Source organism: Poecilia mexicana, unplaced genomic scaffold (genome assembly GCF_051168715.1).
Source record: "Poecilia mexicana isolate PSO_F unplaced genomic scaffold, ASM5116871v1 scaffold_22, whole genome shotgun sequence".
In the NCBI taxonomy this organism is placed as follows: Eukaryota; Metazoa; Chordata; class Actinopteri; order Cyprinodontiformes; family Poeciliidae; genus Poecilia; species Poecilia mexicana.
This window is the reverse complement of record NW_028263391.1, coordinates 20,851,375-20,879,125: the sequence shown is the minus strand read 5'-3', so window position 1 is coordinate 20,879,125 and position 27,751 is coordinate 20,851,375. Positions and strand designations below refer to the sequence as shown.

General features: G+C 38.7%; 3 protein-coding genes across 4 annotated transcripts in view; 2 read left to right on the top strand and 1 right to left on the bottom strand.

Annotated features, from left to right (window-relative positions):
• Positions 1-309: 309 nt before the first annotated feature.
• Positions 310-12,305, top strand: hspa4l (heat shock protein 4 like). The gene is made up of 19 exons (XM_015004779.2): positions 310-678; positions 2,051-2,108; positions 2,823-2,963; positions 3,044-3,166; positions 3,595-3,694; positions 4,260-4,393; positions 4,474-4,718; positions 5,206-5,282; positions 5,359-5,510; positions 5,599-5,705; positions 6,486-6,619; positions 7,185-7,381; positions 8,292-8,366; positions 8,708-8,851; positions 9,857-9,982; positions 10,060-10,167; positions 10,605-10,724; positions 10,798-10,959; positions 11,678-12,305. The coding sequence occupies exons 1-19, from the start codon at positions 572-574 to the stop codon at positions 11,846-11,848; spliced, it is 2,481 nt and encodes an 826-aa protein (XP_014860265.2). The 5' UTR covers positions 310-571; the 3' UTR covers positions 11,849-12,305.
• Positions 12,306-14,088: 1,783 nt separating this feature from the next.
• plk4 (polo-like kinase 4 (Drosophila)) lies at positions 14,089-23,318 on the top strand. The gene is made up of 15 exons (XM_015004778.2): positions 14,089-14,296; positions 15,277-15,372; positions 15,647-15,742; positions 16,508-16,622; positions 17,325-18,255; positions 18,337-18,425; positions 18,703-18,959; positions 19,433-19,537; positions 19,616-19,718; positions 20,491-20,640; positions 20,717-20,945; positions 21,523-21,625; positions 21,699-21,836; positions 21,910-22,016; positions 22,962-23,318. The coding sequence occupies exons 1-15, from the start codon at positions 14,267-14,269 to the stop codon at positions 23,071-23,073; spliced, it is 2,661 nt and encodes an 886-aa protein (XP_014860264.2). The 5' UTR covers positions 14,089-14,266; the 3' UTR covers positions 23,074-23,318.
• Positions 23,319-24,055: 737 nt separating this feature from the next.
• itpk1b (inositol-tetrakisphosphate 1-kinase b) overlaps positions 24,056-27,751 on the bottom strand; it is a 43,214-nt gene continuing 39,518 nt past the window's right edge. For both annotated transcript variants that reach the window (XM_088002772.1, XM_088002773.1), the window contains exon 11: positions 24,056-26,779. In XM_088002772.1, the coding sequence (XP_087858898.1) occupies positions 26,502-26,779 (278 nt within the window). In that variant the 3' untranslated portion in view covers positions 24,056-26,501. The remainder of the gene's footprint in view (positions 26,780-27,751) is intronic.

Sequence of the window (27,751 nt, the reverse complement as noted above, 5' to 3'; positions counted from 1 at the left end):
CATTAAATTAAATAAACAGTGGTGTGTGAGTGTGCGTGCGTGCGTGCGTGCATGTATGTGCGTGCGTGTGTGTGTCCGCTCAGGGCAGGTGAGTGAGGACAGAAACTCTCACCTGACATGATGAATTTTGAGCAAGCGTGCTCGCAGCGTCACTGTCTCGCTTCAGTGACGTAAACAAGCTCCACTTTCAGCGTGAGGTTCTAGATTGTTCTGTGATCGATTGGCTGAGGCACCAATGACGTACTGCACAGCGAGCGCTGCGCAGCCAATCAGCGTGCTCTGGGGGCGGGTTCGAGAAGCATCCTCACAGTCAGCGGCGCTGGGTGATGCTAGGGCCGCCTCGGAGTTGGAGAATCCGCTCTGGATCGGGTCTCTTCGGGGATTACTCTGAATGAGTTTGCTATAAACAGCTCGGCTTACATAAGAGCTGCTAATTCACTTTTGTTCAGCCCCGGGAAGCCTGGATTTGTTTGCAGAACTGGTGAACTAGTCACATTTTGTGTTTTGCCCTTGTGTCGGTGCGGGTTTTGCGCAGGAAAACTCAGAGGGAAGGTGCATTTAGGTGCTCATCATGTCAGTGGTTGGCATCGATGTGGGTTTCCAGAACTGCTATATCGCTGTGGCCAGGAGCGGCGGCATTGAAACGGTGGCCAATGAGTACAGTGACAGATGCACACCGTGAGTATTAACGCCGAGCAGCATCATGGACGCGGGTTGTTACGCAATATTTAGCCTAATGGACGCTCGCTGCGTGCTGTGATACTCATGAATCAGAGGTTCTGGTGTTTCTGAACTCCGGGCCAGGTAGAGGTCCAGGCCTGGAGCTGGTGGTTTACTCTAAGAAGCAGTAATCTGAAGTTAAACCTGCAGCCGGTGTCGCTCTTTAAATACTTCATTTAATCACTGATTATGACAGAATACTATCTCTAGGTTTTTAACATGACACAGCGACATTGGGTGTTGGATGACCCTGAAAGGCTTTTCCACATCCTTAAAATTCTCCAGAACCGAGCCCAGAAAGGCAATTGAATCAGCCCTTCGGCGATGGTCATTCTCATCCAGGATGTCAGACATTTTTCGAAGTTATTAACATGCTGGCCTCAGCGTGCGCAAACTGCATTTGCAGCAGCTTCTTGCAGGGATGTGCAGCTGCACTTGACTAAATGGAGCAGTGGGGCTTTTTTGTTGTGGCAAGGAGAAACTAGGGAGTGCCTTGTCACTGCCAGCCAGTGGGAACTGGATCACATCACACTGCGGGGACATTTATCGTATCGTTGATCATTTATCGTAACAAAATCCTTATCACAGTAAGATTTTCTGATTTATTATCATGATAAATTTCAGTTATTAATGTTAAATCCATGAGCGGAAATGTTAATTTAACTATTTTCTTCACTTTTTGTTTAAATATCGCCAAATTCAAAATTATGATTAAATGCATTTACTATGTGCAGTTTAGTCATATAAATAACTTAAAATTAAGAGTCTTCGTGAAGAACCATATTTAAGATGAGAATGTTTTTCAATGATAATAATTGCATTTGTGGCACTTAAATGCTGTGCAAAACTATTTATTATCTGAAAAATAAGTAACAAATAGTTTTTAAAATCATAATCTTTATAGTTATCACAATATTACTATAAAATATTGCAATGCAATTCCTAAGTAACACAGCAGCCATAACAGTGGCATAATAAAGTATTTTATCCATTACAAATTTCTCCTGTTTCTGTTTTTTTTTAAATATATAAATGAGTTTGATGAAGTGTGACACACAAAACTAAAGGAATATGTAAGGTTGGGCAAAATTTTCACAGTGCTGTAAAGCTGACGATAGTTCCTCGGGGAAGTTCCTGCTCCTTGTTTCAGACAAGATGAGCTGAATTTTGAAGGTGAACTGGTTTATCTCACTGCCCCCATTTGTGGCTCTTCCTCAGACTCCCCTGATGCAGTTTCCTAATCTCAGCTCTCCTTGTGTAAAATATTCAGCTCATTATTCTCGTTTTATTATATCCCTCTTAATGTACTCCTGTGCTCCATTGCATTTAGGGCTTGTGTGTCTTTGGCCTCCAAAAACAGGATGATTGGAAATGCAGCCAAGAGTCAGGTAAGATCAGTCATTGCATTTTGTCTTCTACTTGTATCCTTCCCCAAACTTCATTGGCTACATTCCTCAAGTGGTGCAGTAAAAAAAAAAACTTCTATTAGCATTGTTTTATAAATCGGCTAACTCAAAAATAGTAAACAGATTTACCCTTCTCTGTATTTATAAGTCAAGCAGAAAGCGCTGAGCTTTTCACGAGTTGATGTTAGAAGTATTTTTTAGCTGCAGATGTATTCTTTGCTACAAACGATCAAGTGTACACTATGTTGTTGCATTTTAGGCAGTAAAATGTTGATTTTCTTACTGAATTGTTTACTTGCATCTTTGAATGTATTTCTAATATTGGACAATGAAGACGTAAATTACAAATCTGCAGAATGTGCTAATTTTTTTCAGATTAATCAATAAATCGTCAGAATAATCCAAAGATTAATTGATAACTAACATAGTCGTTAGTTGCAGCCCTACAATGAAACTAATTTTTGATGCTCACAGGGTTCTTTTAGCAAATGTTTCAATCTGTATACTCCAGCTAATGATTATTCAATTACTAAATTAGTTAGCAATTATTTCGATTAATGACGGTTAATCTGATTAATCGTTTCAGCCTTAATGACAAAGAGGGGTCCAGCTCAATAGCAAGGTGTACCTAATAAAGGGGCCGAGTCTTTATCTTGTATCTAAAAGCTCAAAATGTTTCTCCTGTTTTCCTAACAGGTCATAACAAACTTTAAAAACACTGTTCATGGCTTCAAAAAGTTTCACGGCAGAGCGTTTGATGATCCGTTCGTCCAATCAGAGAAGAGCAAGCTGCCTTACAGCCTCGACAAGCTAGCCAATGGAAGCACTGGGATTAAGGTGGAGCGACGACACACCATGGTCCTTTAGATTACCGCTCACAGATATTCCCCCTGCTCATCGTTTTGAACCATCTACAGGTGCGCTACCTGGATGAGGAGAAGGTGTTCACGGTGGAGCAGATCAGCGGGATGCTGCTCACCAAACTGAAGGAGACGTCAGAGAGCGCGCTGAAGAAGCCGGTGGTGGACTGCGTGGTTTCTGTGAGCGATGCAGACTGATTTCAGCATTAGGCCTGTTGCTGTAACCAATAATCAATTGATCATGTGATGAGTTAAAATGAGCTTAAGAATTTCCATTTTCATGATTTATTATTTTTTCTCTTTTTTCTCTTTTTCTACCAAAAACTGGATGATAAAAGTCTTCAGTTTGGTGCTTTGACCGTAAAATTCACTTTATTTGTTGTTTTTGTTGTTTTATTTATTTATTTTGAATATTTAAAATGTCTTCCAGCTCCAATGTCAAATTGCATTACCATTATATTACATAAAAATTCTCTCAAAACAACAATTTCATGGTTTATCGCAATAACTTCTGTAATAAATTATCTTTATGGTTACGGTAACAGGCCTAGTCGGCATAACTTGGAGCTCCAACGAGATTTACTGAACTCTGGCTTCTGGTTCTTCAGGTCCCGAGTTTTTTCACAGACGCAGAGAGACGGTCAGTTCTCGATGCGACTCAGATTGCAGGGCTGAACTGTTTGCGACTGATCAACGACACCACAGCAGGTCAGAGTTGTTTGGTTTATGCTGAGAAAAAGCTGAAGGAAATGTTAAAGATGACTTATTAGTCTTCCTTTAACTAGTTAGGATAAGTCAATGGGCTATACTAAACATGTTCATTATATTTTTTCCACAAAATCATTTTTAGATAATAAGATTACAGTCTGGTCAGTAATGCTTATTTGGAGCTGTTTTTGGGTCTCTTGTCACTTTAAATATCAAATGTGAAAATGGCTACAAACAGATACATATTCAAAAAATTCCTGGATTGTAAGTCAACAGCTAAACATTTGCTGACCAAATGAGCTGGAGCTCAGCTTGGGTTGCTAGGTAACGGGGCTGGGCTCGGCTTGGGTTGCTAGGAAACGGCCTGTGGAATGTGACTCAGCATTTGGGAGGTTTGCTAGTTTTCCAGACAAAAAAACAGCCATTAATTTATAGTAAAAAAATAGCTGGGTGGGATGTTTTAAGTGCTTGGGAAGTTTTTAGAAGCAGTTGAGACCCAAATGGAAGTGTAAAAATATGAATTTTGGATTACAATGATCCCAATAAACACTTTTATTCTGAACAGTGGCGTTGGCTTATGGCATCTACAAACAAGACCTCCCTGTGCCTGAGGAGAAGCCCAGGAATGTGGTGTTTGTGGACATGGGGCATTCATCGTTCCAGGTCTCCATCACTGCTTTCAACAAGGGGAAACTCAAGGTGAACCTTTCCTTCAGCCTCATGTTTACACACGACTTTCTGACCTGAAGTTGGACTCAGTCGTCTCGATTGTTCGTTAGGTTCTCGCCACAGCGTTCGACCCGTACCTCGGAGGGCGTAACTTCGACGAAGCCTTGGTGGATTATTTCTGTGAGGAGTTTAAGACCAAGTACAAGCTGAACGTGAGGGACAACCCGAGGGCTTTGCTGCGGCTGCATCAGGAATGCGAGAAGCTGAAGAAACTCATGAGCGCCAACTCCTCTGACCTTCCTCTCAACATAGAGTGCTTCATGAACGACATCGACGTTTCCAGCAGGATGAACAGGTCAACTCCCTTTATTTCTTTTAGATCAGAGGTGTAAAAGACACAGACCGGGGGCCATTTATGGGCCTTGGAGTGATTTTTTTGTGGCCCCCAACTGCATTTCAGGAAAGATAAAACTTTATCCCATCCAGCACAGATGGCGGATGCAGATGGAAACGTTTTATTACAATGGAAAATGTTCAGTACAACACAAAGTATTTGTGTTTTTGTATTACGAGGTCTCTGCAGGTTTCACCAACTTAAATTTAAGACATTTTAAGACAATTTTGAATGGCATTTAAGACCTATATCTCTAAAGAAATGTACAAACTTCATCCAGGCGGCTGGTGATAAATTTGCATTTACTTATTATAGACACAAACAGCTAACAAGTGAATATTAGCTACTAGTTGGATGCAGGTTTAACTGTCACATTTAGATGTGTCACATGTATCACCTTTTGAGCAATTCTAGCCATATCTTAATCTCTGTCTTTGTGTGTCTGCAGGACTCACTTTGAAGAAATGTGCGCTCAGTATCTGATGAGAGTGGAGACGCCGCTGAAAACAGCCTTTGAACAATCAAGTACGGACCTTTGAAAGTATTATCTCGATCTGATAACAAGCAAGGGTTTTCTCAGGATTCTCTGTCTTTTTAATAGAGTTGAGTCGGGACGACATCTATGCAGTGGAGATAGTCGGAGGAGCCACAAGGATCCCGTCCATCAAAGAGAGAATCACCAAATATTTCTGCAAAGACGTCAGCACCACGCTGAACGCTGACGAAGCCGTAGCCAGAGGCTGTGCGCTTCAGGTGGGAATCCTCTCTGACAGCAGCAGCCGACTCGGGAAATTAGCCTCAGCGCTCAACAACCTCTGTGTTCTTCTGCTTTTGGATGCAGTGCGCAATTTTATCTCCAGCGTTTAAGGTGCGGGAATTCTCCATCACGGATGTGGTTCCGTTTCCAATCACTCTCCGTTGGAAGTCGTCCACAGAGGATGGACTGGGGTAAATATGTCGTGGTAGAAGCTAACCTTCTGCAGTTGTTACTTTGCAGAAGGTGACAATCAACTGGTCTGAGTTAAGTGACTAAAGATAGAGATGGGTGATAAATCAATAAATTTTGGGTTTTCGGAGATTTCATATTTTTGTAAAATTTGAATTTTTTCATCAACGCACTCCCAGGGCGGCCATCTTGTTTGACAAGCACGTTTTAAAGTTTTTGTTTATTTTGACTTTTATCTATGACAAAATATTAGGGTGAGGCTAATTATTTTTTTATTTCGAGAATAAAGTTGAAAAAATACATTAAAAAAAGTCATAATGTTACGAGAATAAAGTCATATTAGGAGAACAAAGTTGTAATTTCGTTAAAACTTTTACACAAAAATAAAAAAATTATCTCATGAGCATCTTGTGAATTTTACAAGTTTTACAGAAAATACAAAATCTTTTAACACATCAACATCAAATTAATATGAGTATCAGGATTCTGAAGTGATGTGTATTCAGGCTTTCTGCTGCTGGTAAAATTACGTCTTTATTTTACTTTTATCATCACTTTATTCTTGTGATTAAACAAAAATTCTTGTTGCCTGACCCTAATTCTCCGTCGTCTAATTCACATTAGAGATTACAGAAATAAAAGCCACTTTTAGAAAATATTTTCAGTCATTTGGAATTTCTTATCTAGAAAAGAAAGCGAGGAAAAAAAAATTTTTTTTATCTGTATCGTCCTAACTGAAGGTTTCTTTCCGTTTCTTGACGTTGGTTTTTCTTCTGTTGCAGAGAATGCGAGGTTTTCAGTAAGAACCACGCTGCTCCGTTTTCCAAGGTGATCACGTTCCACAAGAAGGAGCCCTTTGACCTGGAAGCGTTTTACAGCAATCCTCAGGAGCTCCCCTACCCGGACCACCGCATAGGTACTGGTGCTGATTCTGCTTTCACAGAAAGAAAACCTTATCCAAAAATAAACAGATTTACTCTTTTCTATTAGACCTGAATGTTTCAGATTGCGAAATATATTAAAATAAAAAAGTAAGGCTGAAACAATAAATCGGATTAATCAGATTAATTGTGATTAATCACGATTAATCTGATTATTTATTATTAATTGATCATTACTAATCACAACCAATTAAGCACAATTAATGACTACCACTATTACTCATGATTAATCGTGATTAACTGATTATTAAAGTATTATCTAATATTGAAAAATCTGCAAAAGTGACATTTTTTTTAACCTGATTATCAGTATAACTGATTAATCAATTAATCGTTAGCTGCAGCCCTAATCACAGTTACTTCTTAATCTAACAGTGAGGCTCAATTACTTTTTCACATTATGGTAGGTTGGTTTTTTACTCATAATACATTTAAAGCTAATTTGAAAACTGCTTTTTGTATTTATGTTTGATGCTCTGAAACATTTTAAAAAAAATTCACGTTCAATAACTTGCTTTGCTTCTCTCCATCTGCTATCAGGCTGCTTTTCAGTGCAGAACGTGGTTCCTCAGCCGGACGGAGACAGTTCAAAGGTAAAGGTCAAAGTGCGAGTCAACATCCATGGCATCCTGAGCGTGTCCAGCGCGTCACTCATAGAGAAGCTGAAAGGAGAAGCAGAGGACATGCAGATTGAGTCGGAGCCGCCGGCGCAGAATGAAGGCCGCACAGAGGAGCAGGTGAGGTTCTGATCTCCACCATGTTACACAGAAAGCTGCCGGTGCAAAAAGAAAACAATATTCTCTGTTAAAGGCGTCTGACACCTGAGAAAACGGTGCACCATGTCATCTTAGATTTAGACAGTAATGTGCAAAATCATCCAAGTTTTCTGTGACCTTGTATTAATAGTTTGACTGTATTTCAGAGTCCTTTCAGAACCCGAACATTTACAGAAAAATGTGTCTATTTTTCAATTTGTTAAGTGATTAATCGCAATTAATTGTGATTAATTGATTATTGAAAGAACGTCAACTAATTTAGTAATCAATTATTTGAGTATACAGACTCAAAAACAGGTCGTTTGCTGAAAGAAAATCCCCCTCAGAGCAGTGATTAAGCCAAAACATCTTTTAAAAACTTGCATTTAAGATAAAAAATTTGTCTGTAAATACCTAAAACTCCACAACCAGCAAATTCTGTGAACAACAAAATAGCTTTTTCTACCTAATTAATAATCAGTTAATGCAAAAAAAATCTACAACTAATCAATTGTTCACTAAAAGAATACTGTTATTGCATTTTAGGCAATAAATAACTCAGAAAAAATGGTTTATTTTTCATTTACGTGATTAATTATAGTTAATCTTTTAAAATTCTTCAAACAGGCCAAATAAATTATTATAGGAAATAAATCTAAACTATTACAACCTGTGATTGCAGGATGATTGAGTCCGGCACCAAACAGTAAACTTTAATTAGTCGCGTTAATCTGGATTTTCTGTCCTGCTGACTCAACTTGTTCTAATTTCTGCTCTATGAATCTTTGAAAACAGCCAAGATAATACAGTTTGTGCCACCAGGAACATAAGAAAACATATAATTTATGTTTGCCGTAGCTGGCATGAAATAACTGAATGTGTTTTGGTTTAGAGCAAAATGCAGGTGGAGCAAGAGGGTCAACACCAGGCGGAGGGGCCGAGCGAGGACAGCAGCTCCAGCACTAAGGTCAGTCAGGGGTCATTTGGCACAAACTGGCTTACATTCGGTGGACCGTTTCTGACTGTGTTTCAAGACTGTCATGGCATGCTAACAGCTCATTTTCTGGTTACATCAACATGACCTGTTCCTGCTAATCCACATCATTTGCTTTTGCCACTCCTCGTTAAATCTGTCTTGATGTATGGTTAGAGAGCCGAGCAGAGAGATTAGGGTGTTTGAGCGCCCTTGAAAAGACATAAATTCATGCATCTAAAACAAAGACCTTAAAATGTCTCAGATTTATATGAAAAAATGTAAGTTGGTCAAAAATACTTTAATCAAAGGTCTTAACTGTTGTTTTGTCCAAGGAAGGGGCAGCTGCAGAAAAGCAGGACGCAACGGCTGGAGGCAGCAAGCCAAAGATCAAGGTGAAGAGTATTGATCTTCCCATTGTGGCCAACAACATTCGGCAACTGGACGGAGACGTTCTGACCAACTTTGTGGAGTATGAGGTGAGAAATGCTGCCACGGTTAAAAAGCTGAGTCATAGTTTCTGTGCAGAATTTGAAGAAAACATAAAGAAGAACATATAAAACTGTTTTCTGCCTCAGAGAATTTTAATTGTGTAAAATAAGAATCTGTATCAATTCACAAAATGTAAAATGATACTAAAGTAAGCAAATAAAGCAGTCTTTAATAAAATAAAATAAAAAAAATTTAAAATCTTATTTAGGTTCAGCAAAAAATCTCTGGATAGACTTTACTTACTATAAAAACTTGTTTTTAAGACAAATACTTTGTGTTGGATTTAGCATTTTCCATAGTAGGAAAAATTATGTGGGTAATAGAGCTGAAACGATTAATAGTGATTAATTGCGATTAATCATGATTAATCGTGATTAATCGTGATGAATTGATTATTGAAATAGTAATCAACTAATTTGGTTGATTAATCATTAACTGGAGTGTAAGGACTCTAGAAACTGTCATTTACTGAAAGAATCACATACCAGTCAAGCAAAACTATAAAAAATCTATATATTTTGCATTTAAGTTAAAAAAATATTATTTATTTTTATACATGCTTTACCCAAAACTCCTCAATTTCTTTGAAAAAAATCCCCTTTTAAGTTTTTTTTCCTATCCAATTATTAATCAGTCAATGCTAAAAATAATCAACAGATTAGAAGCCAGTTTTTTTAATCCAATTAATCAATCATCAAATTAATCGCTAGAATAAATGATTACAAAAATGATTGCGAGTTGCATCCCTAGTTGCAAATAATTTTACCCTAATTACAAATAAAGAATCTCCTTCTGCATCAACCACCTGGGCTAAATTTGTATCTTTCATTAAGTGCAGAAAATCAGTCAAAGGGCCACAAATGGCCCCCGAACTGCATGTTGGACACCCCTGACTTGCGTCAACTTTTAATTAGATCCCCAAAAATGTTTATTCTCCCAGTTAATGTTTTGTTAGCTCTGAATATTTTCACTTTTGACTTTCTTCCTTCCAGCGTCAGATGATTTGCCAGGATAAACTGGTGAAAGAGCTGAACGACGCGAAAAACGCCGTGGAAGAGTACGTGTACGACCTGCGGGAAAAGCTCTGCGGGATTTATCAGAAGTACATCACCGAGGAGGTAGCTTCAACATTCTCATTTTAACAGCACCTTTTAGATGTAGCAGGCGGACCGATGCAGTTCTCCTCTGGTAACAGGACAGTAACCGGCTGACGCTGATGCTGGAGGACACGGAGAATTGGCTGTATGAGGAGGGAGAGGACCAGCCGAAAAACGTCTACGAGGAAAAGCTGGGCGCGCTCAAGGTTTCACTTCACCACCGCACTTTCAGATTGATAAATCAGTGTTACATACTAATTAAATTTTGGGGTTGTGAAGATTTAATTTTTGGAAAATCTGGATTTCTTTTTCACCAATGCACTCCTTGGGTTTTCGTAGTTAAGATTAGGGTCACTCAAGGCGGCCATCTTGTTTGACAAACATGTTTTGCAGCTTCTGTTTGTTTGGACTTTTAATTTAGGTCAACTCTAGACTAAGTTTTTCTTAAATTATGAGAATAAACTCATAATATTACAAGAATAAAATCATGCAACAATAAAGTCGAAATAATATGAGAATCATGTTACTATATTAGCTGATTAAGTAGTAATTTTGTGAGAACTCCAACGTGAAAAATTAAAATAAGAAATGTCTAATCTACTTGGAATCTGGTGTTTTCATTAATATAACGTAATTTTCCCAGATATTTGGTGAGCCCATTCAGGAGCGGCACAGAGAGAGTGAAGAAAGGCCCAGAGCTTTTGAAGAACTGGGGAAGAAACTGCAGCTCTACATGAAGTTTGTAGATTCTTACAAACAGAAGGTAACAGAAGGTCTTTAATTATCCCCTAATGAACCTCATTCCTGTTCCTAACTGTCTGCTTCCCTTTCCAAAGGACGAACGATTCTCACATTTAAGTCCAGAGGACGTTAGCGCTGTGGAGAAGTTTGTGACTGAAAGCATGGGCTGGATGAACAACAAAATAAACGCACAGAGCAGAACTGCAATAACCCAAGACCCAGTGGTGAAAGTAGCAGAAATCATTGCAAAAATCCAGGTATGGATAAATATTTTACAAATCCTCCATTAGTGAGGTTTACATTGGGGTTGAAACGATTAATCTGATTAATCACGATAAATCAAATATTGAAATAATTATAAACTAATTTTGTAATCAATTAATCGTTAACTAAAAAAAGGCAATTTTCTGAAAGAGAAAGAAATTAAGACAAAAATAAATATTTTTTGATTTTAAGATTAAATTAAAAAAGAAATATTGTAAAAATATTCGACCCAAACTCAGATGGCATAGTTGTAGCTTCACTGGTTCTAACTGTGAAAAATATCTCTTGTTAATCATCTTTTCCTATTTAATTATTAATCAAACAGGATTAATAATATAAAAGATAAGCTGGCAGACTGATGTTATTGAGGTTAAGTCAAACAGAAAGCGCTGAACTTTTCATATTTTGATGATAAACATATTTTTCTGCTGCAGATGATCAATTCAAATAATCAGGTATAACTAAATGAATGCTAAATGAATTCTTTCATTTTAGGCAATAAAATGTTTATTTTCTTATTTAAAAAGGAATTGAATTATAAAAACATTTTCGCTGGTAATGTTGCACAAAAATGGCTTAAAAGAAAAATCTTCTAATTAAAAAAAATCTCACTAATCGATTAATCGCTAAAAGTAATCGTTACATTAACTGATAACCAGCCTTATTTTAGAAATGCCCATTTTCCTAACTTCCTGTTTCTATCCAAACCAGGAACTGGACGATGTTTGCGGCTCGGTTGCCAACAGGCCGAAGCCGGTCGCGGAGGAGCCGTCCGACGTTGGCGATCAGGCGGCTCACAACGGCCCCACAGCCAGGCAGGAACCAGACGGGAAGGGAAACCAGCAACCAAAGCCTGGAGCGAAACACATGGAGCTGGACTGAGGAGCGGACTCTGACAATCATCGTTCTCCATCACGCCCCTCCTAGGAAGTAGAAACATATAATAAAATCTGGGCGCAACGTCTCAGTCGTCACCAGCCTCCTCGGTGGATTGTTTTCGTGTTTTCTCCCATCGGACTTTAAGCCTTCAAACCGTTTATTCCCATGTGTGACAGTGCTGTGTTTTACTCTCTCACATCTTCCACATGCAAGTAGAAGAGTTCTGTAAGTGGTTAAATTCAGATAATACCAGAAAGATCCATCCAGTATCACCAGTAATCCCAAAGACCAGTGAGAATAATAAGTACTGTTCAAGCAACTGTTAATGCAGAACAATTAGTTCGACTGCGAAAATACAAATCCTGTATATGTATCTGTTTTTATTGGGTTAAAGTGATGCTGATGTCTAGAAACTGTAAATATGATTTTAGTAAATAAAATCAGACTGGATAAATATAAAGGGCTTTTTCCTAATGTTGCAAAACCATATTTATTCAGTAAAATCCATGTATATTTTCATGACTTCCTGTTTTTTTAGTCATAAAATGCAAAATTAGCAACAATTATTTAAACCAAAATGAACTTTTTTTTTTTTTTACATTCAAGAGATCTATTGTGCCTCATTTCATGGCAACTGAGAACTGAACTGAGAACTGTCTCCAAATAAAATATCAACATCTTCATTCTCCAATGTAAACAATGTAAACAACAACTGTAAAATCAAAAGCTTTTTAATACCTTTGAATGACAAGTTTAGAAACAAAATATACTCAAAGGAGCTTAGGATCGGTTAGAACAGCTTGGTTTTAGTATTTCCACTACTACAGCTTTATGCATTAACTGCTCTTATATAACCAAGCCCTAGTATGTTCAAAGAAAAGAGCAAAGATTACATGACACACTATGAGACTTTTCATGTAAATGTAATTTTATAATTTTTTTATATACAATATTTGAAGTGCAGAAATAAATATATATTTTTTAAGTCATTCTAGTTTATTATGATGCAATTGCATATAAAAACTTTAGTAATTTACCGTGTTGTTTGTGTTGTTTCTCTTTATTCACGTTTTATGCATGAATTCGTGAAACAATGGGCTCTTTGCACCTAAGGCGTTGACGTCACATCTCCAGGAGCTAATGCGGCTCACTTTTTTCCGCTTTGAGTTACCATGACTGGTAGAAAAGACTAAGTCGTATTTCAGATGCAAAAAAACAATACTATTAGCATTGTTGTCTTCCTAATATAATGGGCTTTTAAGTTTTCGTTAATTTCCAAGCGATCCTGAATTAAGAAGATGGCTTGTAAATATCTGTCGCTACCAGCTAATGCCGCACAGCAAAGTTTGCAGCCTTCACTTCACTCCGGATCAGCCTAAAACTACCGGGGACACGGATGGTAAATAAAGGAGCCTCCCTGAGTTATTTCCATGGAATCACTTCTATATTCAGCCTGAAAGAGTTTATGGGAACGAGAGAGCAGACCAGAGCCAGACAGCCGAGCGACTGATCCGCCTGTACATCCTGCTGTAAACACCGTCCTATCTGAGCTCTTCACAAGAAACATGCAAAGGTAATAAAACGAAATAACACGGAGACATGAAGCAACACGGTCATATTTTTCTAAAAGCAGCAACTTTGAACCTGAACAGCTGAACCAGATCTCTGACACCAGAGCTGCGCTACTGTTAAGCTATGAGGCTTGTTGAGCTCCGTCAGGCTTCGGAAGCTAAAAGCCCGAACCGGAACCTCCCCGTTAGTCTGTGACACTAACGACAATAAACACACATAATATACTTGAAAATAAGATAAATACATTGTCCGTTAGAATGTTTAGATACTTAAATAGCACATTTTACAAGAACAATGTCCGAGAATATTGCCTACTAGCATAAGCTAACCTTAATGTTAGCCACAAAGTTTAAGTAAAACTCACCTTCGTGTCAGTGAATGTATAACGAGGCGAACATCTTAAAACCTTTCTCCAGCTGACTTGTTGGGGCTTCGGATCGATGTACAAACTTTGGCCAAGCCCTGAAAGCACCTAATGTAAATGATATTTGTATTGGATCGGAAACAATCGAGCCGCTTTACCCCGAACGCGGAAGCTGAGGTGCAAAGAGCCCATAACCCCATTCATCTCAGATGTCAAGCAGCGTTGACGTTTCAATAATAATGTACGGGCCCTTTAAATGGGGGCGTGGCCTAGACTATTGTTGCCAAGAAACGTAGATGTGACGTAGCCACAAAGTAACGGGCGGATATTTTCAAAATGGAAGAAATGTCAGAGTTTTGGAGGGGAACGAGAGCACTAAGTTTCTTTACCTTCTGAGAGCGGCTACTCCGGGGCTCCATGATTTCTGTCGACCGAGGATCATTTTTACAAACCAGCGCTGACCTGCGAGATCGAAATCCGGCAGGATGAGCGTTTCAATCGGCGACAAGATCGAGGTGGGTCCCTTTGTTAGGCTAACGCACGCAGCTCGCGCTGACTCGGGGGTGGTGCACTTACCGAGCGTTACAGCGTTACCGCTTCAAATACGCAGCAAAATTGATTCTTAGCACCGTTTATCTAAGTGGAAACGTCTATGAATTGAAATTAATATTTTAACAAATTTAATAGATGGTGATTTATAATCGCAGGACTGATTTTAGTAGGCTGGAATCAGTTCAAGCTAACTTAACCTGTTGTGGTAGACAACAAATTGCTATGGCGTTCTTGTTGTTGTTATTGTTGGCAAAATCGAGACTACTTCATTATAATGATCAATAATAATGTATCTATTATGCCATTAATAATAATAATAGCAACTAATAACAGCAATAAGAGTAATATGAGTAATAATAATAAACATTATTTTTTTATATATTATTATTATTATGTTGCATTATATTGTATTCACATTCAAGAGATCTACCGATCTCTTGAATGTGAATGTCCTTATAACAGTTGGTTATAAGGAGAGCGCCTTATAACCAACTGTTTTTGGTTGGTTATAAGGCGCTCTCCTGGTTCTCCAGGGACCTCATCCGTTTGTAAACAGCAAGCTGCCTGGAAACGGCAGCTTGCTCTCCTCGTTAGCGGGGAGAAAGCCGGGATAATTAAAGGTTTTGATTGGCCAGATGACAGCGTCAGGTGTTTGGCAGTTGCGGTTTGTTGTGGTGGGATTCGGTGTCCTTAGCTGCTGGAGTGACCGTTCCTTTGAGCATTCAACATGTCGCAGGTTAGAGGGACATTGATGTTTGATCAGATTATAGATTATTTCTCTTCAAGTTTCTTTGGTGATGAGGAGGACAGTGTTTCATGCCTTGAAGCGGTTCATATTGAGGTACATGCGTTTAAAGATCCTGCTGCAGGATTTTGAATATTCATCTGAAGTCAAAATATTGTAAATATTATATTTATTGTGTATTTTTCCTTCTTGTTGTAGGATTTTAAAGTCCTCACCCTCCTTGGCAAAGGCTCTTTTGCATGCGTTTACCGGGCAAAATCTGTCAAGACTGGACTGGAGGTTGCGATCAAAATGGTAAGATAATTTTGTCTTAGAAATACAAGCTGTTGCCAGCAACAGACAGTTGAACTGTAAACTACAACAGTTGGGTTATTAGACTTTAGTTACCTCCCAAGGGCTACTCTTGGTCCCCTAACTACCCAGAGAGAAGCTCTCGGTTGGTAACGCCTTGTTGTCTAACAGATTGGCTATTAGCTCCTGGACTCAAACGCTGCTGGCAGCTCAGTCCCACAGTGCTTGTTAGTCCGTTGTAGAGGGGTATAATTACCTGTGATATTTCCATCTGCAGATCGACAAGAAAGCAATGCACAAAGCTGGGATGGTCCAGCGTGTGACAAATGAGGTGGAGATTCACTGCAGACTGAAGCATCCTTCTATCCTTGAGGTAATGTTTGCAGGTGAAGTTTATAAGTGTATAATAAAATAATTCATACCATATTTTCATGTAGAGTTTCGTGATGTGAGGTTTGTGATTGAGAATTACAATCAGATATTTGATTAAATCTACTCTTTCTATATTTACATTGTTACTTTTTTAAACAGCCACATTCTAGAAAGCTTTGGGAAGCCAGCTGACTGGCAGTGTGTAGCTAATCCTATTCTACGTACAGTAACTCTGGACATGTCTCTTATATCTCATTCAAAAAACTTTAAAGCTAAACATTTTCTTCAGAAATATTTAGTTCACAGTTTTTTTTTAGTTGGTGACCAGCCTGAACTACACACAGGATTATCCAGAGAAACTGGATGTAGGGATTACACAGCAATCTGAGATTAAGATTTTAGTAATCGATAATTCTATCAAAGAAAAGTAGGAAAAAAAGTTGCTACATTCTGCAGATTTTACATTTAACCATTTAAACCTTTTTTCATACAATATTAAAAAATCTGTTAAAAAATGCACAGTTAGCAGTTAGTTCCTTTTCCTAAATAGGAAAATAAAAATTTTATGGCCTACAATAATAAAAAAATGTCATTAATGTATACTTGATTACTTGTAGCAATAGATGCATCTGCAGCTAAAAAAATACTTCTAACATCAACATGCAAAAAGCTCAGCCTTTCTGCTTAACATCAATACAATGTATTGATGATCTGTTTATTTTTTTGATGAATAAAAGAATAACAAAAGTTGTTTTTTTTCCTAAAGCTCTACAACTACTTTGAGGACAGCAACTATGTGTATCTGGTGTTGGAGATGTGCCACAACGGGGAGATGAGTCGGTACTTGAAAGAGAGGAAGATGCCTTTTTCGGAAGATGAAGGTGAGCTGCAATTTTTCTCTTACGCTGCAAAAACACTGAATATTACCAAGTACTTTTTAATCTAGTTTTTAGTTCGAATATCATAGTACTTTTAAATTAAGATAAAACTAACTTAAAGTAAACTTTTGGCAAGACATAAGAGATTGTTTTAAGTCAGTAATTCCTTAATATTGAATTTTTATACAGATTATTTCACTTATAACTCTGCTACTAGAACCTTCATTGATATTAAGGAATTATTGACTTAAAACAAGCTCCTAGTTACTTTTAAGTTAGTTTTAAGATGTAAAAGTAGTATGTTCCAGAAAGCCTCTCAATAAGCTATTAAAATATAATTCCTTGATAATTTCCAATCTGGTGATGATGATTTTTTTTTTAAAGGAAATTTTGTTTCCTCATCCATTTTATTTATGGTTTCTGTTCTATGTGGTTTTTCTTTCTGTTTTATTTATCATTTTTATTTGTTGTGCTTTATTATTGTGGATATTTAAAATGTTCTCCAGTTTTAGTATCTAGTGCTTTTTTGAAAATTGAAATTTATTGCTCTCTGAAAGAACTTGCATTATTAGTTGAAAATGGTCTCAAAACAACAATATTATTGTTTATCGCAATAATTCCTGGAACAATTTATCATCAGACAATATTTGTTATATTGACAGGCCTGTTCCAGTTCCAGTTAAAACATTTGTTTTGTTTCTGCAGCCAGACACTTCATGCATCAGACTGTGAAGGGAATGCTGTATTTACACACTCACGGCATCTTGCACCGCGACCTGACGCTGTCCAATCTGCTGCTGACCAGCAACATGAACATTAAAATAGCGGACTTTGGCCTGGCCACTCAGCTCAAGCTGCCCAATGAAAAGCACTTCACCATGTGTGGGACCCCCAACTACATCTCCCCGGAGGTGGCCACCCGCAGCGCTCACGGCCTGGAGTCCGACGTCTGGTCTCTGGGCTGCATGTTCTACGCCTTCCTGATGGGCCGCCCTCCGTTTGACACTGACACGGTCAAGAACACCCTGTCCAAGGTCGTGCTCGGGGACTACGAGATGCCGAGCCACGTTTCGTTAGAGGCTCAGGACCTGATCCACCAGCTGCTCCAGAGGGACCCCGCGCTGCGGCCCAGTCTCTCCACGGTGCTGGACCACCCATTCATGACCCAGAACCTGCTGGTCAGGACCAAAGAGCTGAGGCTGGGTGACGACAGCTCCATCGACAGCGGCATCGCCACCATCTCAACGGCGGGCACGTCTTCCGTTTCCACTAGCAGCGGCACCCGCCTCCAGCGGCGAACCAAGCACGCGATTGGTCCGGCGCTGCCGAACCGGATGACGTACGTTCCTCCGCGGCAGCCGGGCAGCTTCGACGACGTTGACGGGTCCCGAGGACGGGCCGCTCACTTCGGAGAGACCGGACAGCCGTATTCCAGGTTCCTCAGAAGGGCTCACTCATCGGACCGCTGCGGTTCTGCAGAACCAGGGCTGACCTCCTCGCAGCATGAGCTGGGCAGATGCCATTCAGAGGAGACTCTGACGGCAGTGGGGCGGCCCCTCTTCCCCTCATCCTCCACTCCTCATCCGTTTTCAGACCATAGCAGGCTTCCCTCTCCTCCCGTCAAACAGCCCGCACAGTAAGACGTCTGTCTGTTGGTCGGTTCTCCTCTTCCGGTCTCAGACTGAGATTTATTGAAGCGTTTCACTTTGTGTTTCAGCTCAGGATATCTGCCAGCTCAGATGGTTTACCCACCAACCTCCCAGTATCAGGACCTGGATGGAGTTTCTAACTGGCTCAACAGTGAAGGTAGAGCTTTGATTTTTAATCTGTGGGTTTATTAGGTTAAAATTAGTTACGCTTAGACCAGGGGTGCCCAGAGTGGGTCCTCGAGGGCCGGCATCCTGCGTGTTTTAGTTCTCTACCTGGTTTAACGCACCTGGATCAAATGATGGAAATGATGGCGTTTGTTAAATCAGGACTAATAAGTTCCCTCAGAGAAATTTTAAGGGTTTTTCTTTAGAAATGATGAAGCTGTTCATCAGACGCCTCTGAGTGTGAGGTCAAAGTGTCGTCGTGTCCTCAGGGTCTGGGTCGAGGCCCACAGATGGCAGCGGCGGCAGCTTCCACAGCAGAGGACCCCCCGGGGTCCACAGCTCCTGGTCCGAGCCCGCGGGCCGAGGTCTGCAGCCGTATCCCGAATCGTCCCGGGAGATCTCAGCGGGAACAGACTTCCAGCCTCCTCACAGCAGGGAGCAGAAGAGGAAGACTCTGAGAGACGTCGTGTCTCCACTGTGTGCCCACAGACTGAAGCCCATCAGGCAGAAAACCAAAAACGCAGTTGTAGGTTGAGGTTCTTCTTTCTCACCCTCTCTCTGACTCGCAGTGAGCATTTATCATATTGTTTATTGTGAAAACATTCTTATAAAGATAAGAATTTTGATTTATCGTTAGGATAAAATTTAGTTCCTGATGATTAATAATAAAAAACAGATCAGAAAGGTTATTTGCTTCTTTGCCCACTTTTTGTTCCTCCAGAGTAAATTTAAAAATTTTATTAAATGCAGTTACTTTTTGCAGTTAAGTGATATAAATAACTTTTTTAAGTAAGATGATTAGTAATATATTTTTAAGATGAGAATGTTTTTCACAATATTTATGTTTGTGGTGGTATGAATGCTGTGATGAATTATTTACCCAAGAAAAACAAATAAATAGTTTCTTTTATCATCTTTGATTTTATTGCAGTACTATTGTGATAACAATAAAGTCCATGTCGGCCATCTTCATGGTGATGTCTTGTTTCTTTCTTGCAGGTGAGCATCCTGGAAACAGGTGAAGTCTGCATGGAGCTTTTAAAATCCCAAAACGGCCAGGAAAGGGTTAAAGAGGTTCTGCAGATTTCCTGCGATGGCTCCATGGTGCGGTCACGACGCACGCTTTGCCATTCGGATGTTTTTCAGCATGTTGTAACCGTGGTGATGTCGCTGTTGCCACAGGTGACGATATACCAGCCCAATGGCGGGAAGGGGTTACCTTTGCTGGACCGGCCGCCAGCGCCCCCAGAGGACATTCTCATCTGTAGCTACGACGACCTTCCAGGTAAACAAACACAGACTTCATTAATATCAGGAAATGGAAATAAATACAATAAACTACTGGGTTTATACGTGAGTTTTAAATACTTTAGTTTGGAACGTTCTTGATTGAAACTTCACAGTTTTGTAATAAAGTTCAATCTAACGTTCGATTTAAAGCTTAAACTTGGAAATATATTATTCAAAGTTGAAACCAGATATTTCCATACACTTAATAAAAATACTTTTTAACATTTTTTATCACTGTCTGAAGTTAAATTAGACTAAATTTTTCTTGGTTAGAATTACCAAAAATAATTTCTATTTGCTAAATTACATTTTTTTGGTAACTTTCTTTGTATTTTGTGTTTAAACATTTAATTTGAGCAGGAAGGTAATTTACCTTCACATAATTTCAATGAATATCTATAATTACCAATGACTCAGTAACTTATTGATCTGTGAAACTGAAATAAAGGTTATCTTATATATTACAAGTTAAATAATGTTATTGAAATTAAAGGATTTTTTTTTGTTAAATTTGGGTTTTATTTTCAGACCATTTAGGTGAACAGGGTGTGTGAGGGAGACATTTCTAAACATTAAATTTTGTTAGATTTGAATTTACCTCATCCAGACTGTAGAATGTAAAATATTACCACAATACAGTATAAATAACGGTAATAAATTAGACCAGGTATAGTTGTAAATTTGTATTGTCTTATCTATGAAGTTTGGTGCTGGAAAAGTTTGAAAACCTACCTTGAAAGTGCTTGAAAAGTTCTTGAATTTTACAGAAAAATACTGGAAGAAGTACCAATACGCCTCCAAGTTTGTGCAGCTTGTGAAATCCAAAACTCCTAAAGTGACTCTGTACACCAAGTTCGCCAAAGTGATGCTGATGGAAAACTCCCCGGACGCGGACCTGGAAGTCTGTTTTTACGACGGTGAGTCCCAGATGTTGGGCAGATGTTGGGCCGTCGCTGCAGAAGCGGCTGAGCTGACTCTGACTCCGTCTTTTAGGAGCAAAGACCCACAAGACGTCGGAGCTGGTGCGAGTGGTGGAGAGGAGCGGGAAGTCGTACACGGTGAAGGGAGAAGTGGGACTGAGCGGGCTGAGCCCGGAGAGCCGGCTCTACGTGGAGCTGTCCGACGAAGGCCATAGCATGTGTCTGTCACTAGAGGCCGCCATCACGGCGGAGGAGCAGCGGAGCGCCAAGAAAGTCCCGTTCTTCCCCATAACCATCGGCAGGTAGAGACGCTTCTATATATACATGGAGGGATTCTTCTCCTCATTTTTTCTTTCCTTCTTCTCGTTTTTGTTGTTTTTCCTTTCTCTTTCTGTTCTTGTTCTTTGTTTTTTCTTGTTTTTGCTTTTTGTGTTCTAGTAATTAATTCTAATTACTAGAATTACTAGAAATTCTAGTAATTTTCTTTTTGTTTTTTATCTTTCTTTTTCCTTTTTGTTTATTCTTGCTTTTTCTTAATTTTTTTCTTGTTTTTTTGTTTTTGTTGCTTTTCCTTTTTGTTCTTGCTGTTTTTCTTGTTGTTTGGTCCTGTTTTTTTTTCTTTTTCTTCTTGTTCTATTGTTTACATTCCTGTTTTTTTTCCTGTTTTGCTTCTTGTTGCCCTTGTTTTTGTTTTTATTGTTCTTTTCTTTCTTCATGTTCTAATTTCTTTCTTGTTCCATTTTACTTCTTATTTTGTTTTTGTTCCTTTATGTTTTCTTCTTGTTTTGCGCTTTGTTCTTGTTTGGTCTTGTTCTTGTGTTCTTCCTTCTTGCTCTTATTCTTCTACTGAGGTGTCTTTTTTTGTGTTAATCTTCGCAGGAGGCCGGCCAGCTCAGAGTCTTTATCCTCCGGGTCGGCGCCGTCACGGCCGGTTCCTCCTGATTTGGCCACGCCTCCTAAACCTCCACAGATCACTCCTTCAGTAAGAGTCGCCGGCTCAGCATTAAGCCACAATACATCCAGATCCGATCTGTGACGATGTTATTTATTTTCAGATGATTTCCTACGACGGGTCGGATTTCACCTCAGCCAGCTTGAGTAAGAAATGTTCCCCGGTCCGACAGGACTCTGTTCAGAGCACAGGAAAGGTGGTGAAGTCGATATTCGTGCCCAACGTCGGATGGGCATCCCAGGTAAAAAGATCAGGATAGTCTCTGATCTGTTGGTGGCTGCAGCTGTTAAAGAGTCGGGTTTGTGTTTCTGAAGCTGACGAGTGGAGAGGTGTGGGTCCAGTTCAACGACGGCTCCCAGCTGGTGGTGCAGGCCGGGGTTTCCTGCATCACTTACACGTCTGCAGAGGGCAGAGTCACCAGGTGGGAAACACAAACTGATATTAAATGTTTTAAACTCTGAATCTGCACAACTCACACCTGCCTAGACTGAAACACCTCCATTCTCTCAACAATAAATCACTGATGTAAGTTATCGACTAATGAGTTAGTCTAAAGCTGGTTGAGTTGGTGATTAATTCATACGCAGCCATTTTTTTAAAAAACATGAGTTTTCTCTTATGTCAAGACCACAACATAAATGGCTTTTTTTCCATAATGTTGAATTTAAAATAAAACATAATTAAATTTTAACATTATTTTTGTATCAGCTGTATTAAATATTGACTGTATTAACACAAATGTCTGTTTCTTTCACATTAAAATTAAACATATTTATAAAATATAACAGAAACCTCATAGATTGCTGAAAATAAAAATAAAAAATAAAGTAATTCCAAAGGGACAGAGTAATGTTCATACAGGTGTCCTGTTTGTTTTTGCTCTTAAAGGGATGGTAAATCTTCGCTCCATTTAGTGAATTAACTCACAACCCTAAAACCAACCGTTCTTAGCGGCGCCATGTTCTTTTCCCCCTGCATCATGTTACCATTTTTTTCTCCGTTATTTTTGACGCTTTTGTGTCACCATATCCTCGCAAAGTATTTTTGATGCTTAAGGAGTTTGTCGAGTGTTTATATTTCAAAACAGAACCGCATAAAGTGCATTTTGTATCCCATATCGTACTCTGTCTAGACCGTTACTCTGTCCCGTTCCGCCATCTTTTTATTTCCGGCTCCACTTAAGGATGACCAGCGGCGCCCTCTGCTGGAAACAACAGTAAAAAAGGTCCAAGCGGACGACATTAAATTAGTTAATCGATTGGAATTCTTTTTTTTTTTTTTTAATCTAATAAAACATAAATTGACCACCAACTGTTTGCATTCTTACAATAAACAACCTAGGTTTAAAGGCGCATCTCCTCTGCAGGTACAAGGAGAACGAGAAGCTGCCTGAACACGTCAAAGAGAAGCTGCACTGCCTTTCCACCATCCTTGGCCTGCTGGCCAATCCGGCACCTCGTCACGCGCATGCGCATTAGCCGTCTGCAGAGAACCCACGTTAGCATTAGCAACCTCCAGATCGTCGCCGCTCCGCAGTTGCTGTAAATATTCTGTCTGTATCTTTGCTCTTTTCTTTTTCTTTTTTTTACATGTACAGAAGACTGATTATGAAAAGATTTTATTTTTATAACATGTTGTATAGTGTCTAAAATAGCCGTGTTGCAAAGTTTTCCTGTCTCATGAATTTGGTGATGCAATAAACATCTGGAGGTGGAGAACTAGAGATCTGATTGAATGGTTTTCTCTTCATAATTTATAATTAAAATATCTTTTATTGAATGTAAAAGTGAAACTACAGTTCAAACCAGGCATTTACATATACTGAATAAAAAGATACTTCAGATACTTCTTTATCTCACTGTATGAACAGTGTATGAACACTGTATGTTTACACTGTATGAAATGTGTAAACATTTCAGAAATTTTCTGGAAAATAGTTGGAAATTTCTGAGTTTGAAAAACTGAAAATTTCTAGATAAAAAAAAATCCCTCTAAAGGTTTTCTCAACTCTGCTTTTCTGAGTTGAAAAATGTCCAAGAGTCAAAAATGTGGCTAGGAAAAACCCCCCAAACATTTTGAGATTGACTTCAAATTTTGCAATTACTGTCAAATTCAGATTAATTGCACTTTTCTAGAATTTTTACTTTTTTTTTTCATTTCTGAATTTTAAAAGTCAAAGATTTGCAACAAAGACCTGAAATTTTGAGATTAATCTTTTTTTTCCAAGAAAATTTTGATCTAAAAATTCCATATTTTTTGGTAGAAATTTATTTTCTTCTTTCTACAATGATTGTGGTAAAATTTGGCATTTATCAAACTGAATTTTCACTGTTCTAAAACAAGAGACATTTGGCTTTATTTAACTTCAGTTTATAAAAATAACTTCTGATTTCACCTGTAACTAACCTTATCAAACACCTGAATGACTGAACAAAACCAGGTCACCATAGTAAGACAACAGAGGTTTCACATGTTTATTTTTGCCTGTTGAACTGGCCCTTTAATTAAAAAAAGGTCAAAATTGTGGATCTTAATTACAGAACTCTTACAAAACATACTATATGGAATTAAGCCTCGGCGCATATAAACATTATACAAGACACCCAAGAAGTAAACATTGAGGTGAAGCTGGGAGCAGGAAACAGTCTGGGCTGCAGATTATTTTCACCATGAAGGACAGGAAGTACAGGAAAGTGTTAGATTCTCCTGACTCCGCTGTAGTTCGGATCACCAGTATGGATTTAAAGGTTCTGGCCCAGACAGATGCTGATGAGGAAGCTGCAGAGACAATTAAGTGGAAAAGAAAATGGGAGGAATGATCTCCAGGATTCAGGCTCAGAGGAGTGCAATCATTTACAGACTGAACCGCGGTTCTGGTTTGATTTGATCATCAACATGCGAGCCATTTTACTGTAAAATATGCTCAAAAACATCACTGCTCTCAGTTTATTTATATAAAACATTTTCCCATAAAATCTCAATAAAATAAAGTTACTCTCATTAGATGTCAAGACAAAAGTATAAACAAACTGGAGTAAAAAAAAAAAAAAATCACAGTGAACACTGGGAACAAGAGCTGGACCTCCTCCCTTCACACAGATACAGCAGCTGGAAGAGGAACCGGGTCAGAACCAAGCTCAGCGAAGCGACGGACAGGAGTTCTGCAGGAGAGGATGAGCGACAGGAAACGGATTCCTCCTTAAATCATCCAGACCAGAAGTTTTCAAAGTGTGAGAGAGCAAATAGAAAACTGTCTTCCATTTTATCGATTTCTGAAAATCTGTTGAAGTTCCTGGATGTGGTTTACCTGCTTAAACACCAAAATACATTTGGCTGCGCTAAATATTTAGCTTCATTCAGAATATTTATGCTGAAGCTAAATATCTAGCTTCAAATTAAGTATTTAGTTTGAAGTGAAATATTTAGCTGGCTAACTAAATATTTAGATTCCCTAACAAAAAATTTAGTTTCACACTCAATATTTAGCTTGGCAAATAAAAGCTAAATATTTAGCTTTTCATATAAATATTTAATGAGAAGGTAACTACCTAAATATTTGTTTACGCTAAATGGTTAGCTTGCTAATTAAACATTTAGTTTCAATCTTAATATGTAGCTTCACACTAAATATTCAGATTGCTAACTAAACATTTAGACTGAAACTAAATATTTCACTTGCTAACTAAATATTTAGATTTAGTTCAATCTAAATATTTAGTTTGAACCAATACTAAGCATCATTCATTTTTAAGACTACAGCTGGGAAGCTGTGAAAGTCTTCCAGCGCCACTTAAACTAACCAGTAAATTTTCTCTCTCAAACTAAATATTTAGCTTGAAGTTAAATATTTAGTTTGAAGTTAAATATTCAGCTTTCTAGCTAAATATCTAGATATTTAGAAGCTAAATATCTAATTTGCAAACTAAATATTTGCTTTAAGGTAAATATTAAGATGGCTAAGTAAACATTTAACTGAAGCTAAATATTTAGTAGTTAACTTACTATTTAGTTTGAAACTGACATTTATAAATTAATGAGTAATACGGAGAAAATATTAAAAGTTTTTGCTCTCATGGCTAAATAACCCAATTATTGCCCCATAGTGGAGCATCTTAACATCCAACCCATGAAAATCCTAACTTTAAATAATCACCAGAAACCAAACTGATTTAGATACTAAATATTTAGCAGAGGCTTGGTGAAGTTGGCTAAATGTTTATGGATATTTTTCTGAGGAGCTCAGGCATCTCACACTTTGAAAATCTTGGATCTTTTAGTTTATCGTTTTAAAGTGACACGCTCGTTTAAGGAGACGATCCACTGGAATATCGGAAATCATCCTGGAATTTCTCTGCAGACATGAAAACGGGGAATGTGGTCGCAGAGAATCGACACCTGGAGCCAAACGGCTGCAGAAACGCCACCAAACTTGGTCACGTGATCACGCATGTTCAACTCTTCTCTCTCAATCTAACTTCATGGCACTTTAAGAACTCCCTTCTTCTGACCCGACAGCGGCCCGCAGGACCGCGACCCGTCGCACTGCGGATGTGCTTCGGCCTAAGCGTTTGGCTGGATCGGGTCGTTAGCCGCCGTTAGCTACCGCGCCTGGACCCTTTCTTTACAGCGAAACTGAACTCAGCCGTTCGGTTCCCAAAGGTTCACATTACAGTACTGATACAGTCTCATCGGACAGAACCAAATGTACAAAAAGGCAGAGAGGAAAGAAGCTTACACCCAATCACCAACAGTTTCAGTAACCACAGAGGAAAAGGCCTATTTTTGATTAGATACATTATTAACATCATAATTTCTCAGATTATTATTCATCTTCATTATTATTATTATTACTGTCACCACTGTGATTTGTTTAGGAATCAAGCGGGCCGGGCCGGGCCGGGCTCAGTCACTGGGAGGAGGCCTTCGTCGCTATTGTGGAGACGCAGTGCTGCTGGAAGTTGGGCGACACGGCCGAGTTGCAGCCCAGTCTCTGCAGCTCCTTCCCGCGCACGCTGCTGCAGCAGCAGCACGGCGCCTGGGGGCCGGCGCCGCCACCACCGCCGCTGCTCACCGCCAGGCCTTTGGGCTGGTCGCCACCGGGAACGAAGTCCGGGTTCTGGCTCTGCAGGACGCTGCTGATGTGGCTCAGCAGGTCGTTGAAGAACTCCGGAACGCCTTCATAACCTGGAAGCAAAGAAACGCTCAGGAAACGACGAGACGGTGCTCATTTTACCAAAACACAGCAAAAACCAGGAAAAAAAATCATATTCATTGGGTTGATAATTTTAGTTATCAATTAATCGATTGTTTCTGACGATTAATCAATTATGGTGATGATTAACTGATAATTCTGAAGATTAATTGGACACGAAAACTGGCACATTCTGCAGATTTTTAATTTAAATCTATTTTATACCATATTAGAAATACATTAAAGATGCAAACAAACAATTTAATTACTTTTTTAAACGAGAAAATAAACACTGTTGCCTAAAATGCAATAATCTAACATTCCTTTAGTGAACGCTTAATTATTTGTAACAAAAGATGCATCCGCAAATATAAAGTACTTCTGACAACTTGTGAAAAGCTCAGTTGATTATTTTTGGGTTAATTGATTAATAACTGGATAATAATACGTTCCTAAGATATATTTTTACAGACTTTGAACTGAGTGAAGCTGTTGCACCAGAGAAGTTTTGAATAAAACATATTCACAAACAGAGAAGAGCCTTTTTTTCCCCCTTAAATGCAAAACGTATATATTTGTACAGTTTTGGCTTAATTACTGCTCTGACTGTGTTGTTCTTTCTGAAAATGGCCTTTTTTTTAAAAATAATCCGGTTAGCAATTTATCGATTACTAAATTAGTTGACGATAATTCCAATAATCGATTAATCATGATTAACCGTTTCAGCTCCATCACTGACATAATTTTCTTACTATGGAAAACAGAAAGAATGACACAAACTATTTGTCTTTTATAACTAAGCTTTTATAATAAGTATAACTATCCAGAAACTTCCACTGAAAATTCAAGTTTGCTGCACCTACATCAGATTTGGGTTATTTCAATAATCGATTAATCACGATTAATTCAATTAATCATTCCAGACCTGGTTCTAATACATCAATTAAAAGCAGATTTGGCTTCAC